The sequence below is a fragment of the Danio rerio genome, chromosome 4, assembly GCF_052040795.2.
Source record: "Danio rerio strain M-AB ecotype USA chromosome 4, GRCz13ab, whole genome shotgun sequence".
Taxonomy (NCBI): domain Eukaryota; kingdom Metazoa; phylum Chordata; class Actinopteri; order Cypriniformes; family Danionidae; genus Danio; species Danio rerio.
This window is the reverse complement of record NC_141024.2, coordinates 12,381,844-12,397,048: the sequence shown is the minus strand read 5'-3', so window position 1 is coordinate 12,397,048 and position 15,205 is coordinate 12,381,844. Positions and strand designations below refer to the sequence as shown.

The window sequence follows — 15,205 nt, the reverse complement described above, 5'->3', positions numbered from 1 at the left end:
TAGTGTTTTCTTTGTGGGTATGGTGTGTGTGTGCGCGTGTGTGTGTGTGTGTGTGTGTGTGTGTGTGTGTGTGTGTGTGTGTGTGTGCGTGTGTGTGTGCGTGTGTGTGTGTGTGTGTGTGTGTGTGTGTGTGTGTGTGTGTGTGTGTGTGTGTGTGTGTAAAATTGAGAGGAATGTTGTGATTGTGTGGAGTGATATTCACCAGCTGCTGCCATTGTGCTTCATCCAATAAAATTTATAGAGCTACACACACACACAAACAAGTTAGGAAATTAAGGTTTAAAGCAGTGTGCAGATTCTCGCTTGCAGACATTTTCACTAATTGCAATGTGCATGTGCATGTGTGTGTCTGTCTGTTGTTGTTACTGCAGAGATTTCCTAAGAACCAATTAAAGTTTCCTTTTTTTGAAAAGAATCTTCAGTGATTCATCCAAGCTAATATTTTGATCAGTGAAGTTAATCATTTATGTAGGTATGTGAATAAATAATTGCTCAGACCAACTAATAATTCAGTACAAGTTATTGTATTTGCAGATGCTTTTCTATGAATGAAAAATAACTCATAAAAAATCATAACTCATTACAGTTGCTTTATATTAGTTATATCTATATCTTAATCTTACGTGTGGTATTATGAGTTATTTGTAACGATTTTATTGGTTTAATAAACAGACCACTTGAAAATTTTCAACTTTCCTTTTTTTAAAGTCATGTGTTTGACTATAAAGTAATTTTTGTTTCATTCTGTTGACATGTTTGTTTAACTACTGATAACTTTTCTTCCACATTTAAAATAAAATAAATTGTCATTTTGGGTTTTCTGCTGAGAAACGCACCCCTGCCGTAATATGCACCCTCTTCATAAACTTTTATTAGCATTCTCAGTCTACATTTTAAAAAATATTCAAAGGCCAAAACTGATTAAAATTTAATAAAATTGTTATTTTGAGGAATAAAGCAATAACAAGATGTAAAAAAAAAACACATTATAAAACACATTAGGTTTACAAATAAATGTAAAATTAAAAAATTACTGTTGTATAGACTGATGTAATGAGCCTGTTTCTAAAATTCTAAAATTAGGCTTTTTGGTGGGTTTTAACCACACATTAAACAATTTACTTTACTTAATCTCAACAGTATCGTATTTACCGTTAATTAATTTATTATATATATATATATATATATATATATATATATATATATATATATATATATATATATATATATATATATATATATATATATATATATATATACTGTAAGGGAAAGGTTTCGTTCATGAAAATCACCTCAGTCACTCTCATTAGTTTGTTATAACTGTTATTATTTTTTAAACTAATATTATTTTTAATTATTATTATTATTTAAATCTTGGTTTGGGGTACATTTTACGGCAGGCAATGTTACTCTGCACAACAAGGGCATTGATTTTCATAAAATAACAAAAAGGTGCAATGTTGTTTTCAGACATGTTTTCATAATTCATTAGACAATCAAATACTAATGATTTATCTTCAGAGGAGTTCTGGGGAAATTTTCATATTTAATTTGGAAGAAATGTTATCAGACCTTTGTAGAATAAAACTGTAACATTTACAAATAAAATCTAGTAAATCTGCAGTAAATGAGCATTTTCAAGTGGTCTCTTTTTTTGCATAGCTGTAAATAATTTACTAATATAAATCATATATTAATTAGTTCTACATTTTTTTGACTTTTGACAAAAAATAGGTCACACTTTACAGTAAGGTTGCATTAGTTAATGTATTTTGTATACATTAAGATCAACTAATCTTATAACAATCGCCTTACAACAAGAAGGTTGCTGGTTTGAGCCCCGGCTGGGTCAGTTGGCATTTCTGTGTGGAGTTTGCATTTTCCTACCGTGTTCACGTGGGTTTCCCCCAGGTGCTCCGGTTTCCCCCCAGTCCAATGACATGCGCTATAAGTTAATTGAATAAGCTAAATTGGCTGTAGTGTATAGTGGAAAGACATCCACTATATAAAACATATGCTGGATAAGTTGGTGGTTCATTCCGCTGTGGCAACCCCTTATTAATAAAGGGTCCAAGTTGAATAGAAAATAAAGAAAGAAATAAAGAACACAGTTATTGGTACGTGACTTTGTTATTATAAACTTTTCAACCTTTTTAAAGTGTATGAGTTTCTACAAGTCAGTCCAGATGTCCTCAGTTCAGAGAAGAAGCTCTTCTGTTATCATGTAAATCAGTCAGAACTGTAGAGATTTTTTCAGTTTCAGTTTTAACAGCAATACATGGACATTTTGACGTTTCCTTTCCCTCAAATGACTAATGTCTTCAGTGAGTCCTGTACCAGATTCAACCCGGGAAGGGAAAAGGTTGTTATTCTGTCGCTGTCATTTCCAGCTGTAATGAATGTCTCCGTGTCAGATGTGCCACTGTCTGTGTGTCTTTGTGCATGGAGTGATGTACGAGGACTCCAGTTTTATGTCAAAGAACTGTGTAAAAGCTGCATTTAATCTTGAGGGAGGTTTGTAAATGCACACTCTCGTAGACTCAAGCGCATGTCTCTGCTGCCCCCTGTAGGTGACCTGGTGTCTCGGGCCATGCATCACCTTCAGCCTCTGCACATCAAGAACCCCAGCAATGGCACTCCTGTGCACCAGAACCGCACGGGCTCCGTTCACTGGGAGCCCGAGGCCCTCTATACGCTCTGCTACTTCATGCACTGTCCGCAGATGGAGTGGGAAAACCCTAATGTCGAACCCTCTAAGATCACCCTGCACACGGAGAGGTAAGATTACTGCACGATAATGTATGATAATGTGTATTAATGCACTCGATGGTTATGAAGGGCTCATGCTGATACATAAATAATGAATGCATGGCTGTTTGTATGTTTACTCAGTTTATAAGAGATGCAAATGAATGTGCTGTTGGTCTTTAATTAATATTAATAAGCGTATTAATAAAAAATATTTAATAAGCATGCTTTAATGAATAATTAAGCAAAGCGTCGTCTCACATGTTTAGGACATTATCTCTCATGTATAATTATGGCAAACCACACATGTATGCAACATTTATACATAAATTAAATAAATTATTATATATATTTTATATATATTATATATTTTTATAGACTATAATGTATTATTATTATTATTATTATATTTATTTATTTATTATTTTTTTGTTTATTATTATTATTATTATTATTATTATTATTATTATTATTATTATGTGCTTTAATTGACAAATAGTATATTGGTCTATTGGATTGGTCTATTATATTGATCTATATTGAATCATTACTTAATTTATACTTATCTGTCAAGTCCACAAAGTATGTTCAGCTTAGGTGTAGCCTTTGCCATACAGTCACTCATCCTTTTCCCATACCCTGATGTGCACCTCTCAAAAATGTATCTACATCTTGATGATGCGAAGAAATGTATCTACATGATGATGATGATGCGAAGTGCAAGATCTTTGATTTGTTTTCCCAAGAGAGCCCCTTGCAGCCTTCAGAGAAAATTTACTACTGATGACAGAGCTGTGTTTCTCTGACTAAAAGTGCACGAGAATTAGCTTTTGGTGAATCACGATCCTGATTTCATACAGTAGCATCGCACCGTACGCATGTCCAGCATAAACTCAAACTTTGTGACTGGTGAGACTCTTTCAAAGTCAGATTTACAAATATATCCACTTAATTATTATTTCTATACACATAGCAGGTACATATTGGGCCAAGGAAGAATGTTAGATGTATTGAACAATAAAAACAATTAAATATGCCTCCTAAAAAACTCAGCTGGATGCTTCAGAGTCCAGACTTCCTATAACAAGTGACACACTGCACCACGGCGGATGCGTGCGATCTCTCATTCATATCTCTCTGGAGCGCTATATTGTTAGACTGCCCGCTTCCGTTCAAATTACACCAAAGTTACTGACCGCTACCGTGTTTTATTCTGACATTTATTCCTGAGCCGCATGAAGTGTGGTCGGGTCCCGTGGCTTCTGCGGTACAGCCGCAGGAATGCAGACCTCTAGCCTAAAGTCTTAGGACTAGGGTTTTTTCAGTCAGGCTACCACACTCTATCAACACCATGCCTGGCAGGCCATCTAGATAGCTCACCGCGCATGGTGAAGGTAGATTTTGGTAGGCCGACTGAAAAGAAAACAATGCCCCAAGACTTCAGACCACCAGCTTTCACGAACCATAAGGTTTAGATCATGGGTTACGGCGATTACTCAATGCAGAAATATAAATCAGGCTTAAGTAAAATGTTTTAAAGGTTTCTGAACTATTCTGTATGTGCACCAAAAATGAACAATGCCCCAGATTTTGCTACTAGAAAATGCTAAATATGCTGCAAAAATTGACCATGATTTCCCTCAAAGGGATATTTCACACAAGATTGTCACTATTTACTCTCCCTCAAGTGGATCCAAACCTTAATAATTTTTTTTTTTTAGGTTTAAAACATGCTTTAGTTTATCTTCCTTTGTTTTTCACTAGAAAAAAAAAACTTAAACATATTTTGAACAAGTGAAATCTTCATAAATGGTGACAGAATTTTCATTTTTGGGGTGTCTCACTTTAAGCAGTTATCAATGCCTTATCTGGAGTGCAGAATTTCAAAGAAGAAAAACACCAGCAAATGCATAGCACATCTCACCAGTGTCATAAAACATCCAGTGACCTGCTACATGATGGTGCCACCATTTCCTTCGCATGACGTCTAGTCCATTTCATGCATTACCTTCTTGTTCTGAATGTCAGTGTATCCCCAAGGGTGTTGCGATCACCACAGAGTTACTTCAAATTGCATTGACACTGACGGACAACAAGAAGAACGTGCTGTAGACTCCCATTCCCAGATGCTATGTTTCAGCACAGTAAAGTACAGTGGAGCCCTGCAGGAGCAAAGTGTTAATGGATTGTTTTAAAGTAACATAGAACTTCCGCTGTACATTGATCAATCCATCTGGACATGTCTTCCCTATCAAGTGCCCTTTCTGAACGCCCAGGAAGTGCTCGACAGTATAGGTGCATCCCCTGGGGAGACTCTGCTCTATTTTATTCATTACTTTCTTTCATTTTCACTGAAGAATGAGAAGCTAAAAGAGAGAGTGAAAGAAAAAATGAAACAGACGGTCGGTGTTGACAGGAATAAGAATGAGTGGAGGGCTGATGAATAGAGATGGAGAAAGAAAACAAGAGATCAGAGTGAAGGAGCGTCTGGAGAGGTTCAGGGTTGTGGCTTCAGATTTCAGACTTCAGTCGAGTGGACTTTTGTTGATCCGCTCAGTGACATTTCATCAAGCTTTCATCATTTATACTGTAGTGGAAAAAATACACCTAGGGCGGATGAACATTCATACTAACACTGTAATTATCACTCTTTTGGCTTGCGTATACTTTAATGCATCATTTATATTGTGAAAGACACTGAATGAGGTAGGAAACAAGCAGGATTTCCTAGAAACTTTCTATCATACTGGTCAAGGTTATATGCTTATATTTGAGATCATTTAAGTTGAGGTCAGTTATTCAGTAGTTTGTATTTTTTGATTCATGATGGTTTTACATTCATTTATGCTTTGAATTGCATTAGAGAATGTTAATCTCTGCCCTGACATCTTTTAATGTTAAAAAGTTTAATAAAGTCAGTTGTATTGATGTTTTGTTAGCTTTTTTAATGATACATTATCTAGGTTAGTCAGTAATTTTTCGAGAGGGGTGTGAATGTATTGGTGAGCTGCATGCAATGCCTTTTAATGCGCAGACCTAACCCCACCCCTCACAGTGATATCATTGTGTCTGAATGGATTCTGAACCACACCAAAACTGAGCAATGATCCAGATTTTGCAACTTTAAAATGCTCAATATGCCAAAAAAATGTAACTGGATGTCCCTTAAAGGGATAGTTCACACAAGATTTTCTCACTAGTTACTCATTTAGAAGTGGTTCCAAACTTTTATGAGTTTCTTTATGATGTGGCAGGTCTGAGATATGCAGTCCCAGCTTGCAAAGCCAAGTCTGCATCTAGATATTAGTGAATTTTTCTGTGATATTTACGATGAAGTACTACTAAAATACTTCATACTGTTAAAAATGTTACACTTTCAACATCAAACGTTGTCGGATAGTGATCACGGTACCATAATGCAATTCAGAAGTGTAAATAAATTAAAACAGTTGTAAATCACGGTTTGAATGTCTCGTTAAGTGCTTTGAAATATGCATTTTTATTCGATGTTTGGCATAATATCAAACAAAACACAAAGAAAGGGATATAGTGTAGTGTGTGTATTATCACAGCTCTGCCAGTGAGAGTGGTTGAGCTTAAGTGTATCAAATGAAAACTAAATTAGCAGCATCTTGAAGGGGGCAGAGCATGTCAGATACTTAAGAACATTTGATTGGTTATGATTTGATGAGAAACTGCAGTATGGGTTGACGTGAATAAAACCGTTGATACATTTAGATGGAAGTGACAAACTACAAGCTTTGCATGTTTACGTGGATTTCGTCACTGCTTTAGAGCCCACTAGCTTATAGATATTTTATGAACTAACAATATACTAATACTAGCATCTAATAAACTTTGTTTTAATTTCATGGGACCTTTAATACATGTATTAAATTAAATATATAACTGCTGTATTTAATACATGTCTGTTTTTACTCACCAAGGCTGCGTTTATATTATTAAATGAACTATACATAATTTTTAAAACCTTGACCTTAGTGGCTTGAGGTGATCATCGTATTGTACTTGTTCTCCCATCAAACAACTCTGAATGGTTAATTATTTCCATAAGTCAGTGTTATGTATCATAGTAAAATGTTTATGAATACCACAATATTTTCCAGGTGATCTCTTGCAAGCACATAGCCGTATTATAGAAAAACTCCCTTCCATAGATGTTAAAATCCATAACGCAACAACAAAAAAACCAACAGTACTTTCCAACCAGATGTGGCTTCCCTTTTCAACAGCTGGAATGAGAACTACATCCTTTTCCTCCAAACATTTCTTCAAAGGGAGGGGAGTTATGAAGCACATTATTCAGGCACATGAGAAACAGAGAAGGCCTTGCGGTTTGTTTTGGCGGAGCTGGGATTCCTGGCAAGCTCTCTTGCGGTGGGAAGGTGTCCGGGGACGAACATTGTGGATTATGCAAAGCTAGCTGTGAAACGCAGGTCACAGGAAACACAATTAGATCAAGATAGAGGGTTCAGGATGAGGATTGATGCTTCTGGTCTGGTTCATTATTTGGTCAAATGCTGTTGTCTTTGTATTTACATCTAAGTGTGTGTGCAAAAAAAAAACTCTCATGTGTAAATTATGATAACAAGCTTAGCACAGAAGGGTGTGTGGAAAAGTTTGACAAAGACAATCCTGTTGTGTAGGCGGACAAAAACTGTGAAGTCACTTTTTTCACACTTGAAAGCCATAAACTAAGCCCATTTTACACTTTCTACTGTTTTTTTTCCAATACAGTCATATATAACTGATATTATTAGCATGTTTATCTACAACAACCTGTCAAGACTAGGTTAAAAATATCTGGATATGCTCATCGGAAATGCTTGAGGAAAAAAATTCAGCGCACAATGACTGATCATCATGACTCACTGTAGTTGTCAACGTCCTCATGTTCTTTAACCTTTGAATAGTTCTGAGTGTTATATATGTAAAACTGGTGGTTGGCACATTGAGAAAGTTTAACGGAAGTATATTTTGCAGCCGCTTAATGATTAATCTGTTTGGCGTGAGAGTGTATTCTTGGTAACGAGCAGCTTCAGGTTTCTTTTTCTGACTGAAAACTTGTCAGGATGGCAACAGGTCTTTCATATTTTGCACGCTAATTAGATACAGCTTAGCTCTGGTAATTAACAGCAACTGTAATCTTGCCAGAGAGCTTATGATAGCTTCCTTTATAGTATCCAAAAGCTGCATGCAAACAGAGGTGTCCATCAAAACTGAAACTTTTAAAGGTTATGAGAAGAAACAAGCATACGCTGACTCTCATTGAACTGGATTTGTTTTTTAATAATAAAAAAAGCTGATCTGAAGGATTAGACAGAAAATAAATTGGTAGACCAAAATAAAATCTTGAAGATTATTACTTTAAAAAAATGCTTTACTTTAAAGAACATTTTTAGTTAAAGAATTTACTAAAAGTGCACCGTTTGCTTTCTCAGATATTACCATTTATGTCGTGTGTAATGGAGCTGTTTGTGTATGTAAAAGGTCTGCGGTTTTAAGGATCAAAGTGCAGATAAATGGATTTATTACCTCTCAAAAGAAGCAATTGAGTCGCCAGTAAATTGAGTCTTTCTGCACAAACCAGTTTAGGCTTGTAACAAATGCACATAATGGCAGCCTATAATCGTCATTGGCTGACCTCAAACAATGTCTGTCGTTGTAACTTAGACCTGGAAGAGTTCGGTTTGCACTTCAAAAGTAAATGCGTTGTTCATGTGTAACGGCGGCCAGCTAATAGGTGCTGTGCAGGTAAACCTCACTCCTCTGACGTCTAAAGGTACTCTAGCGACAAATGCTAGAGGCCATGGTCTTTAGCCTCCTTGTTAGAGCAACTGACTCAAATGTGGAAGGTCGCCGGTTCGATACCAGCTTGGAGCGGGTTAGGAGGCGTAGGACTGGCGGGGTTGCATTAGTGCCGTGACCCGAATGGGAGTGAGATTTAGGGGAATGAGTGTAACGGAGGCCAGCTAGTAGGTGCTGTGCAGGTAAACCTCACTCCTCTGACCTCTAAAGGTGCTCTAGCGACGTCTTTTGCCTCCTTGTTAGAGCAACATTCTTATTTGGAAGGTCGCCGGGTTGATACCAGCTCGGGGCGGGTTGTAGGGCGGAGAAGTAGTACTGGCGGGGTTACACATGCACGTCTAAAGGACGAAGACCTGGCGTTGAATTGATATAGTAAAATCAGTGCCATCACTGTTGTAAACACTAAACACCTGTAATCATAAAGTCATGTTGTCTGATATTGTTTTTTGAATGCATAAGAAATCAGTAATGAGAGACAATAATGTTATTTTTGTTTTTCAAAACGTTAAACCCGACTTCAGTGGTAAGCATTTCGAGTCATCTAAAATGTTGATGTTATGTAAATTAATAGCAAAAATTGAAGTTCTCAAGTTTAAGTTGAAATGGGGTTCTATAAAAAGCCCTTGGAAATGGCTATTTTTGGATATGGCATTGGATTTTTACCATGGGCTTCAAGAAATAAACCAATCACAACAGGCTAAACCATCTTGACCAATCAGAGCAAAGTAGGCAAAGTTGGTAGATCCTTGAACAAACCATTTCAGTAATGAGCAGATACTGCAATATATGTTATAAAACTAAAATTGTGTTTCCTGGTATTGAATAATTGATAGCGTTTTTGTAGGAGAACTTTAAAGCAAAATTAGCAACCTTTAAAATCTGTGTGAAATTAAAATGTTTGCTAGTGAACATTTTTATTCTTTAGGTGAATAATTAGTCTTATGTAAGTTAATCCACTGAAGAAAAAAGTTTGTTTTGGTAATGTTTAATCAAAGTCTGACAATTTGCTTCCACGTTTGGAGTCGTGGTTCTTCTCTGACGTCAGTTTGACAGCTTCAGCCACAGCATTCTTAATCACTCCTTTCTTACCTTGAGTTTGCTACAAGGAAATGTTGGCTATAAAGAAAGCCCCGCCCCCTACTCAATATTCAGTTTCAATTTGAAATACATCATCATACTGAACTAAAAGTCGTAGCAACTTCCAGTTCAGTCTTTAAAATAGCATAATAGAGGAGTAGAAAGTAATAGTTTTACATTATATGGTTTCCCTAATAATAAATGTCACTGTTCTGCCCTTACAGGCCGTTCCTGGTACTGCCTCCACTTATGGAGTGGATCCGGGTGGCCGTAGCTCACACTGAACACCGCCGAAGCTTCTCAGTGGACAGTGATGATGTTCGACAGGCGGCTCGACTGCTGTTACCCGGAGTGGACTGTGAGCCGCGGCAGCTCAAGTATGTCTGGATTGTAACATCATTTCTGTGCATGCACAAACACATAAGTGGCATACACACATGCGCATGTAGATTTAATTACCAGTTAGTCATGCATTTTAGGACAGAACAAATAAACATCATGTACTCATAATGCATCCCTAGAGAATTGCACAAAGTCCTCTTAACTTCTTATGCAGCTCTAGTTTCCTGGTGACAGGGTTTGGAGTGCTATGAAAGTGGCTTGTTGCATAGTTGTTTTTAGGAGCATGCTGTTATCTTAATAGATGGAGACGATCCTGGCAAACAAACAACAGGACTTCAGCTCTGGCCAGACTAGTCATATTTTTGTTCTGAACATAGTAATAGTTTTAGATGAAGTAATTATATTGTTATATTTTGTTTTTTTTATTAAATAGAAATAAGTGTACATTATGTTCTACTGTAATAATATTGTTATACTTGAAAAGCACATACACATTTCAAAAATGGAAAATAATCTGTGCATTTATATTATGCAATATATAATTCATATTTACAATTATCTTAAACAAACAATTTACATATTTAATGATTTTTTGAATTATATAATAATTTTTAATAATTATTAATTTTAAAAATTATTATGTTTAATAATATTTATTTGTGTATATGCATCAATGTGTGTATTATTATTTAAAACCAATTATATTACTATATATAAAACACTAACATTATATATTATGGACAATAACTGCAATTCATTAATACACAGTTATCAAATTTAATGTATATGTAATTCATAAATGCCATTATATATACACAGTTATATATACAGTTAAGGTCAGAATTATTAGCCCCCCTTTGATTTATTTATTTATTTTTTTTATATTTCCTAAATGATGTTTAACAGAGCAAGAAAATTTTCATAGTATGTCTGATAATTTTTTTTCTTCTGGAGAAAGTCTTGCTTTATTAAGGCTAGAATAAAAGCAGTTTTAAATTTTTTAAAAACTATTTTAAGGTCAAAATTATTACCCCTTTTAAGCTATATTTGTTTTCGATAGTTTACGGAACAAACTATTGTTATACAATTACTTGCCTAATTACCCTAACCTGCCTAGTTAACCTAATTAACCTAGTGAAGCCTTTAAATGTCACCTTAAACTGTATAGAAGTGTCTTGAAGAATATCTAGTAAAATATTATGCACTGTCATCATGGCAAAGATTATAAATAAATCAGTTGAATGAGTTATTAAAACTATTTTGTTTAGAAATTGGGGAAAAAAAATAGGGCGGCTAATAATTCAGGGGGGCTAATAATTTTGACTTCAACTATATATATATATATATATATATATATATATATATATATATATATATATATATATATATATATATATATATATATATATATATATATAATTTAATATATTTATATATTTTAATATAATCTAGAAAATAATTCTAAAGAAAACATATCAAATTATTTGCAAATGTTTTGTGTTCAATCCACTTAAATTTATTATGTTAACTTAATTGATTCGTGTTGTTATATTATATTCAGTATTTTTAGTGTGTGCGTAGAGTTTAACATTCATATGAATTGTTAAGTAATGTTTTAATATAATCTGGAAAGGAATTTTTTTATAAATTATTCCAAACTATTAGCCAAGCCACATCTAAAGAAAATAAAATACCTGTTATAAGTGTGTTAAGTAAATGAGTAAGCACTGTTCATAATGTTTGGACTGATATTTCCTTTATTCCACAGAGCAGACGACTGTTTCTGTGCCACACGGAAACTGGACGCTGCGTCCACAGAAGCAAAGTTCCTGCAGGATCTGGGCTTCCGGATGCTCAACTGCGGACGAACTGACCTGGTCAAGCAAGCAGTCAACCTGCTCGGGCCAGATGGCATTAACAGTATGAGTGAACAGGTGGGCACTCATATATTTACACACACATAATCACACATTTTGTGACATTCATGTACCATTCAGTTCTTAATATACTAGATTTTACATTTGAGGCTAATTTGATATATGGAATTATACAAAATTATACAAATATTACACACAAAAAAAGGATTTTTACTGCTTGTTCTAACTTCTTATTAAAAATTAGCTTAAACAACACAATTTCGGAGATTTGTTCGGGAAACGTAATTGTTTCGTGTTGGGACATGAATGAATTGTGAGGAACCATGCTTTTTTTTTTTTTTTTTACAGTGTATTGAATTCATTTGCATTGACAGTGTATAACAAATCTGCATACCATTGCGTTTTAAACAGAAAAGCAAACTCATTGGCAATTTCAAGAGTTCCCACTTAGATATGCTTGGCGTTTATAGCAGGTTTGGCATGCTGTCCCGGGAGAGAACCCTGAGCTCGGAGATACTTGAGCCCAAGGCTCTCGACCGGTCAATAAGCAAATAAGAGGATTCGAGATCAGGTCTCGAGAGCTCCCCCTTAGAAAAGAGAGAAAAGGGAGGAGATGGGTTGGAAGGGGGGATTCTTACAAAACGAAGTTAGAGTAGTAGAGTGAAAATGATCCATAGGCTTGGAGTACCCTGATTGCATTATTACTGATTATAGAGGAGAAGCCAGTCATGCTCAATCATATCACATGCTCCTCTCGAAATTAGTTTGTGAAACTTCACTTAAAGTAACAATTTTGAAACTAACTAAAAAATATAGGCTTGATTAAAAAGAAATGGAATAACTTAATGCAGTTTGACATTTTCTGAGAAATAATATGCATTTCTCAATTGAGCCTAATATGATAAGGAGCTTGTATTTGTTTTATTTTTGATTCTTCCTTTAAATTGGCACAGCACCTTTTGACCATATGGTAACACTTTATGTTAGTCATTTTAAATTGAATGTAATTAATTACAATGTTATAACAAAGTGTAATTATGTAAAATTCCCCAAAATAATACCAAACATCCATTATTAGTCAGCACTTCTACAGTAATGTAAACGGCAGTGTAAAATTTGTTTTTCCCTACATCTGCAGCAGTTGTTTTCTCTGTCTAATATAGCAAACATTTCTGTGTGAAGACAGACATTTAGAGGCTAATCAAATAAATAAAAGACTTGCATGACCTTTAAATAAGGAAAACCGCTTTTAATCTGAGCTGATCTGTTTGGGAAGCGACTATCGTGACACTCGGCATTACAAATCAAATAGTGTCATCCGTATCTGCTGCTGAGTGCATGTTATTGTCACAGTCTGCCTTGAATACAGAAGCCAGTTTGTGTAAAGAATGACAGCGGCGTGCTGATGCTGACAAAATAGATTAAACTAACATGTAAAAGTGAAGCGACACAGAGGCGAAATCAGACGACAAAAAGAGAATTGTTGGAGTCCAGCTGGGAATCGTCGAGAGCAGCTTCATCTTACTCTGGAGGAGCTGTTTCCAAATCACGCCGGCAAATATGCTACTCGTTATTTCAAGAAGAGCCTTGAGGGAAAATGAGACGCAACTGACAAATGAATCTCCATTTTTGTGCTGAAACCTGTTTGAAGAACTGCACTCTCTCGATTTAGTAACAGAATAAAGTGTTTTTAGAGGGTTTTCAGGCACAATGTGAAGCAGGGTGACGAATATCTCTTTTAGATCACTGTAACAAATGGAGGATCGAGAGATATAGTACTTTTATTTAAAATATATATACTTTATATAGACAAAATTATAGATTTTTCTTAATATTAATTACACATCATGTGTATTTTGTACATTTGCTACTAATTTTTAATCAGTAATGTGAATCTTTTAGCACTGTATTTAGACAGCTTGATGTTTTTGAAGGTAAAATCCTTTTACATGTAATAATTTATTTCTAAATTTACCTTTGATGGGTATTAATGGTGTATGTTGTTCAAAGACTGTATTCAAAAAGCAGTTAATTAATTCCAGGCTCAATGTGCCTTCATGCACCAATGCTTGTGTGTGAGTTTCTTTAAAGCAGCTGTAGATTTGATGGTCTAGAGAATATATAGTTGTCTGTTTAATGTGCTTTAATTGAGCATCATCCATAAAGACTGCTGTTCCACTCACTTTGTTGAAATGGACACTTAAAAGACTGTTATTAGAGATTTGTTTTGCTCAGTAACCCTTAAAGGGATAGTTCACCCTAAAATGAAAATTCTGTCACTATTTACCCATCCTCAAGTGGGTTTTGTTCCTTTTGTGTTACTTTCTTCTGTTGAACACGAAAGAAGATAATCTGAAGAAAATTGCCAACCAGTAGCCGTTGACATCCATAGAAAGTCAATAGATTCCAGTTTACAGTATTCTTCAACTTTTTCCTTTTTATACAACCCACTGTCGAATTTGGCCCTCAAAGGCATCTAATCCAAACAATAATTAAAAAATAAAACTTTAATTTAAATAAAATATATTTGTGAAGAATAAATAACATTTATTGGCTAAGATAAGGGTAAATTCCTTGTTGCGAAGAGTGTGACATATAGCATTTTCTATAATATCTTTTAAAATGATGAAACAACAGTACTAAAATTGTTGTTCTTGCAATATCTGAGCAAGATAGTGTACTGTATATATCCTGTACACACACATTTTCTCCCAAACTATTATGCATTTAGAATGACCCTATAATTCATGAGATGGAGACAAAAACGCCTTAGAAAAGTTGTTTTTAAATTATGCAATATAGTATAGAAATGTACTGTAGTATAAATGTAGTTTCAGACATGCACGTGTGCAGATTCTCCTGTTTGATCAGCATAATTACATTTTTTTTATTATTTTATTAAAGAGTTCAACAAAACAAAACTATTATGAGGACCCACATGGAAATACAAAAGTAATTTATAATAAATACTTTGGTATTTTTAAACTATAGTAAATGTTATTATATACTGTGCATATATAACAGTAGTTGCAACACTGTTATGAATGTTACAGCATACTGTAGTATTAACTATAGCAAACTGATAAACTGTAATGAATACTGTAGTATACTTTTGTTTTACTACAGTTAACTGTGGTGTTTTGTAATATGATATATAGTCGTAGAAAACTACATCATATCATAGGGTAATTTATTTTTATATTACTGTAGCTGTTGTGGTACCATATCAACTATAGACTTATCACAACAGATTAATTCAAGTACTTTACTTTAGTATGGTTCTTACTATAAGTAACTATAGTAACTTTTCTTGTGGGAAAACTTACATTTTA

The 15,205-nt window shown here is 34.6% G+C and overlaps 1 protein-coding gene across 7 annotated transcripts in view; it reads left to right on the top strand.

The window, feature by feature from the left end:
* The window catches only part of abtb3a (ankyrin repeat and BTB domain containing 3a), a 207,940-nt gene that overhangs the window by 169,409 nt on the left and 23,326 nt on the right, over nucleotides 1-15,205 (top strand). For all 7 annotated transcript variants that reach the window (XM_087247118.1, XM_087247116.1, XM_087247119.1 and 4 more), the window contains 3 exon segments: nucleotides 2,571-2,778; nucleotides 9,879-10,031; nucleotides 11,765-11,930. In XM_087247118.1, coding sequence (XP_087103244.1) covers nucleotides 2,591-2,778; nucleotides 9,879-10,031; nucleotides 11,765-11,930 — 507 coding nt within the window. In that variant the 5' untranslated portion in view covers nucleotides 2,571-2,590.